Genomic DNA, 6,781 nt, shown 5'->3' with positions numbered 1-6,781 from the left:
CTACCAGAAACTTTACGGATTCCTACCAGAAACTTTCTGGATTCCTACCAGAAACTTTACGGATTCCTACCAGAAACTTTACGGATTCATACCAGAAACTTTCCGGATTCATACTTGAAAACTAGATACGGATTCATATCAGAAACTTTCCGGATTCATACTTGAAAACTAGATACAGATTCATACCAGAAACTTTCCGGATTCATACTTGAAAACTAGATACGGATTCATACCAGAAACTTTCCGGATTCATACTTGAAAACTAGATACGGATTCATACCAGAAACTTTCCGGATTCATACCAGAAACTTCCCGAGAATGGAGAGGCCTGTAATTTTTAACAACTAAAGATTATTTTTAAGTTTAATAAAATTGCCCTATTTACTGGTTAGCTTGATAATTAATTCTCAATTTTTTTATTATATTCTGAAACCTACCTTGCATCAGGCTCAATACTGACAAATGGTTTTATCTTCTCTTTCAGAACATCTGTCATAAAAAAAAAAACATGTAATACCAGATATAATTGAGGTAATTACACTAATACCGGAGTAAAACTGATGTTTATTGATTATTCAAGCTTCCGTATATTAAATGTAACATATATAATGTACTGTGTATGTTTGGAAAATCAATAACAAAATATATAAGCCACACTTATTATCAAGAAGACTCGTTTTAACTTTCGCGTGTCCATTCGGTGTTAATTTAGCTTCTTTGATTTCATGAACTTACGTGGTACCTAAGATAGTTGCATTTTTAACTTTTATTATATGAATTTTCTTACCAGGTCGCTGAAAATTACAATATCTACCATACATTAACAATACTGGCTCAAGTTTAATGCCAGTAAAAAAAATACATACGGTACAGCTATAGGCATAAGAAGCCAACCACAATTTAAAATCTTACTCCTGCAATATGAAAGTATTTATATTGAGTAATTTGGTTTTGGATGTACAACAGAATGTCAGATCACTTTCCACCACACTAAACACCAGGCTCCACTTAAACACCACTTAAAATAGGACTAGCTTATTCACTAACATACAAAAAAGTGTTTTTTTATTGTAGTTTATCAGCAACAGTAAGAACCTGTCATGAACCAACAATACACATTACCTTGATATACAGAGAACCATAGTTTTTATCTCAACTCTGTAACCTGTAAGTAACATGGCAAAAAAAGTCATTAAATGGAGTGTAATATCATACACACGCACGATCTTTAGTTTTATTTTTCATAAGTAGGCCTAGCATATATCAGTTCATTTCTGAAAATAATAAAATTAAAGCAATACAAAATCTACCTACCTCTCCATGTCTCTAGTTTGTGTTCTTCTAATTCCTCCATCCTTACCTGTAAACAAAAGAAATTAATCTTCTCCTTATTTCTTAACATTAAAAACATAATAATAATAAAGTACAAATACAAGCGAAACATTTTATAAATAAAACATAACATTAATGTTCTATAACATTAATTTATAATTATTTTAACACTTTAAAGCAATGATTCTTACAGAAGCTTCTTCGCTAATGTACAAACTTGAAACTGATTCTGAAAGATAAAAATTATTGAAGTCAGAAAAATGAATTATAGCACTTAAATTTATAATTTTTATGAAATTACGCAAGCAGTGTTGATAACATCTACCACAAATCGCAGTCACAATACTACTAAACAACTTACCAAAGGTGACTTGTAGTAAGTCCTGAGAATGTGGATAAAGTCTGTAATGGTTAAAATACCTGAAAACAAATGCTGAAGATCAGTGGAAACTACCTACACATCCCAACAGACTTAAAACTGTTCATACAAACTTTACAAAACTAACAGTATTCTTCTTTCTACAAACCAATCAGTTTCATTTTTTAATAGTACATTTTGAAATGGTTCTCATCTCTCCTTTTGCTTAAAAATAACTGGCTAAAAATGTATAATCTGAAAAATTAAGATACAAATTTAGGTTTTTTTTAGAGGTTGCTGGGAAAATACTGTTTCTTTATAATAATCTAATGTGCAGACATTAAACAAAATAGAATTAATTACTGAAAAGAACCAGCGTGCAGATACTTATTCTATCAGTTCTTACACAAAAGATAATAGTAGTTTATCCTGGAGAATTAACATTATAGTGAAAAATAGTATTTACATCATCAAAATAACAAATACTTAAAAAATAATTCACAATAACAGAAATTTAAAATTAATCAAGCAGAAAAGAAAAAAGAAGAAAGAGGTTGATGTGGAAAGGTGGCCTAACATTAAGTGTTTGATTCCTTTGGAGCAAAGAAAAGGAAAACTATTGGTTATTGTAAAAATGAAAACTACACAATATACGATTAACTTCCCCACTTTTAATTAAATGATAGGAGAAAGATGAAAGTCGGGAAATTTAGTAAAACTGAAAATGAAGTGTTTAGTACAAACAGTGTATGGTATACCCCATTTTTCACGGGATGTTGGTATAAACAGCCTAAGGGTATACCCTGATTTTCACGGGATGTTGGTATAAACAGCTAGTGTATACCCTGATTTTCACGGGATGTTGGTATAAACAGTCTAGGGTATACCCTGATTTTCACAGGATGTTGGTACAAACAGCCTAATGTATACCTCAATATTTAAGGGATGTAGCCATCCTTCATTTTTTTTTTAACCTAAGTAAAGAGAAATAATTTGTTAAATATTGTTCCACTTACCCACAAATTCCTGCTGACTACTGTCCCACAGAGGTGCAGCTCGGACTCCTAAAATACAAAACTTAGTAAATACTTCCTTTATCAAACTAATTCATTAAAAATCTACTAAATCTCAAATATTATTTAGAAAATAAATTAATTATCAATGAATAATGAAGAATATAGCCTTATAAATGAAAACTCTGTAACAAATCATGTACAATCTGTTACAAAATAATATACAATAAATAAGTTATAGACTCAACTTATTTTAATTAGTATCTAGTAACTTTTCACAATTACAAAGTTATGATTTTTTTATAACCTTTTGGCAGTACTTTTTAACCAACATGTCACATCTTTTACTCTCGAAGTCATACAGTTTCCAAGAAAATGCTGGGTATTGGAATATAAAAACTGATCTTCCAGAAATTATGATGTTAATTGTTTCTAAAGTGAGGAATATAATCAAAAATAAGGCTTTGTATTTCCTGATAACACACTATATAAACCTCTAAGATGCTAAGCCTAAGTTTGGTAGTATCTGTCACAAAATGTTTAACCTATCACAGCACAGAATATAAAGAGGTATGTTATATATTTCACTGCTAATTCCCTTAAGTCACCTCTGTTGTATGTATCACGTATATTAAAGTTGAATTTGTTATGTACATGTGCTACTGTTTGAGCTTTCCAAGTATAAAAACCAGACAGAAGTAGAACCATGTGACAATGATATAAATCTTGTATTTAGTTATTAAAGTACTTGCGTAGCACTTTGTCAGTCTGATGATGATGTTCATCATAGTTTGAACTATTAACACTCAGGGCTGCGACTCTTGAGAAATGTACGAATGTGCACTACAGCTAAGTACTACACACAACCGTGTAGTACAGCTAAGTACTACATACAACCGTGTAGTGCAGCTAGTACTACATACAACCGTGTAGTGCAGCTAGTACTACATACAATCATGCACTACAGCTAAGTACTACATATAACTATGTAATTCAGCTAAGTACTGCATACAATTGTGTAGTACAGCTTGTACTGCATACAATTGTGTATTCCAGCTTGTACTACATACAATTGTGTATTCCAGCTAAGTACTACATATAACCGTGCACTACAGCTAAGCACTACATACAACCGTGCACTACAGCTAAGCACTACATACAACCGTGCACTACAGCTAAGCACTACATACAACCGTGCACTACAGCTAAGCACTACATACAACCGTGCACTACAGCTAGTACTACATACAACCATGCACTACAGCTTGTACTACATTGAGACTCCAATAAGTTTAGTAAGGCTGATGAAAACAATAAAGCACTCCCACTACACCATCACTGCTGAAGAAAAATCAAATTTATGTCACCGATACCAGGTTCTAAAAATTGCAAACTCTTCAGAACTTTTAAAATATTAAATTTAAACTTACCATTGTGAACAAGGGCAAAAAAGGCTTTTTTTACCTATAAATGAAATATAAGAAATGTCTTATTTAAAGTTTTTCCAAAACAAAATTAAAACATTCATGGTGTTTTCAAAACAACATAAGCTAAAATGACAAATAAAACAAATGTGGATAAACTGAAAAAAAATTTACAGTACTCTTCAGGATAATACTGTAAATTATCTGTATCTACAAGCGTAATTCTGTAAATTATCAGTATCTACAAGCGTAGTTCTGTAAATTATCTGTATCTACAAGCGTAATTCTGTAAATTATCTGTATCTACAGGCGTAATTCTGTAAATTATCTGTATCTACAGGCGTAATTCTGTAAATTATCTGTATCTACAGGCGTAATTCTGTAAATTATCTGTATCTACAGGCGTAATTCTGTAAATTATCTGTATCTACAGGCATAATTCTGTAAATTATCTGTATCTACAGGCATAATTCTGTAAATTATCTGTATCTACAGGCATAATTCTGTAAATTATCTGTATCTACAGGCATAATTCTGTAAATTATCTGTATCTACAGGCATAATTCTGTAAATTATCTGTATCTACAGGCATAATTCTGTAAATTATCTGTATCTACAGGCATAATTCTGTAAATTATCTGTGTCTACAAGCGTAATTCCTCGAAGTGAACATAGCGCAAATATCTCATTGTGTATCTTTGGTGAGGTAATGGTAAATTTACAAACTTGCAATGGTAAAGTCTGGGGTTCGATTCACAAGAGAACCTGCTCTACCAGGATAAAATATTTTGTAATGAACACAACTTACCAGCAATTGCGTATCAAAGACAACCAACTTGGCACTAATAGGAATAATATCATAACAGTGAAAATGTTGGAAGAACTTCAAATATATCAGATCTTCATCTTCTCCTATTAAGCAAAAAAAGGATGAATATATTTCCAAACATATAATAAACTTCCTTAATATTCTATAACTTTCCATTATTTTATCACAACCTCCTCATAAGCCCACTTCTGTATTTTCAGCTTTTTATACGCTTATAATATACAGTGCTAAATGTTCCTGTACCTAACTTTGATGTGTTGTGACATTAATAAAGACTGATGGAGAACCACATTTAACTAAATTAAACCACTTCAACAGTGTTGTTAAACAATGTACCGATACAAGTATCATACCAACTTGTATCTGTTGTATCTCAACCAGCTTGAAGAGCCCTAGTATTGGACAAAAGGCCTCATCGGCACTGGATATAGCAGACACAGGATGGTCACACAGTATACATTCTTTTTTACTTTCCCTCGGAAGCTCTTACTAAAAATGACTGACATGAAATTTTCAAAAAAAGCTAATTAAAATAGTTTTAAAAATAATGTCGAAGGAGGAACTGTTGTTCTTGTTTTTGAATTTCACGCAAAGCTACACGAGGGCTATCTGCGCTAGCCGTCCCTAATTTAGCAGTGTAAGACTAGAGGGAAGGCAGCTAGTCATCACCACCCACCACCAACTCTTGGGCTACTCTTTTTACCAACGAATAGTGGGATTGACCGTCACATTATAACGCCCCCATGGCTGAAAGGGCGAGCATGTTTGGTGGGACAGGGATTCGAACCCGCGACCCTCAGATTGCGAGTCGAGCTCCTTATCCACCTGGCCATGCCGGGCCAGGAGGAACTGACTTTTATCATTTATTTTTTGTTCTAAATCTCCAGTTTCACTGTGAGAAGGGGAAAAAAATCAGTTGTAAGTGGGTTAAAGAAAGTCTTTTGAAGGTAACGATTTCATGGAGGGGTAGGCAAGGTTAATTAACTGTAAATTAATTTGAATCGGTCTAAACATTAAATTAGATATAGCCAGATTGAATGTTGTTAACTAAGTACTTCTTTACAAGTGCACTGTGTTAGAAACGTGAAATGATAAAATTATCACAAACAACATAACACATAAAATGAGGACAGTAAACCTAACATATAAACAGCATAACTGATAAAACAAGTACAAACAATGTAATAAAAAATTAGCATAAACAATACATAAAACAAGCACAAACATCATAATAACAAAATGAGTACAAACAACGGAGCATATGAAAGGAGTATAAACAACACAACAAAAAATAACATAAAAAATGAGCACAAACAACAAAAGATAAAAAAAAACAACTTCAAAACTTACCCAAGTCTTCGATATCAATTTTATCACAAAGAGGATCATTAGAAAGCTAAAAAAAAAAAGAAAGAAAGGAATTAGGTTTCATATTACACAAATCAAGTTTTTCAAAGAAAGTCTCATCCAGAAAAATGTGTCTGAAAAAAAGGGAAAAAACTCGACTGGTAATTAAAATATCATGCTAAAGAAAACTTTATTATATGAAGTATAGTCTTAACAACAACGACCTTGAACAGATTAGCACATTCAATTCCATCTTGCATTAGTGTGTAAGACATCAATCTACCTTACCGACAAAGTTTCGTTAGCAAACACAGAGATTCTCTGTGGTTCGACTCACGTTTATGAGGCTTCTACTTTTTTGCCCTGTCTGTCCTGATATACTACTAAGTAACACGCTAAGTCTTCATATGGTACCACGCTGATGATATTAGCAAGAAATAGCATCCTCAAAAAAAGAAAACAGTCGATATAAAGGATA

At 32.4% G+C, this 6,781-nt stretch overlaps 1 protein-coding gene across 1 annotated transcript; it reads right to left on the bottom strand.

The window, feature by feature from the left end:
* Positions 1-433: 433 nt before the first annotated feature.
* Positions 434-6,352, bottom strand: LOC106474458 (5'-AMP-activated protein kinase subunit gamma-1-like; the record flags this gene model as incomplete). Its single annotated transcript, XM_013935152.2, has 7 exons — positions 434-489; positions 1,315-1,360; positions 1,694-1,752; positions 2,707-2,754; positions 4,134-4,167; positions 4,936-5,039; positions 6,307-6,352. Coding segments are annotated over 7 exons (393 nt in total), but the record flags the coding sequence as incomplete, so codon positions are not given.
* Positions 6,353-6,781: the final 429 nt, after the last annotated feature.

The sequence above is a fragment of the Limulus polyphemus genome, unplaced genomic scaffold (genome assembly GCF_000517525.1).
Source record: "Limulus polyphemus unplaced genomic scaffold, Limulus_polyphemus-2.1.2 Scaffold7249, whole genome shotgun sequence".
In the NCBI taxonomy this organism is placed as follows: domain Eukaryota; kingdom Metazoa; phylum Arthropoda; class Merostomata; order Xiphosura; family Limulidae; genus Limulus; species Limulus polyphemus.
The sequence above is the reverse complement of the archived record's forward strand: the minus strand, read 5'-3'. Positions and strand labels throughout refer to the sequence as shown.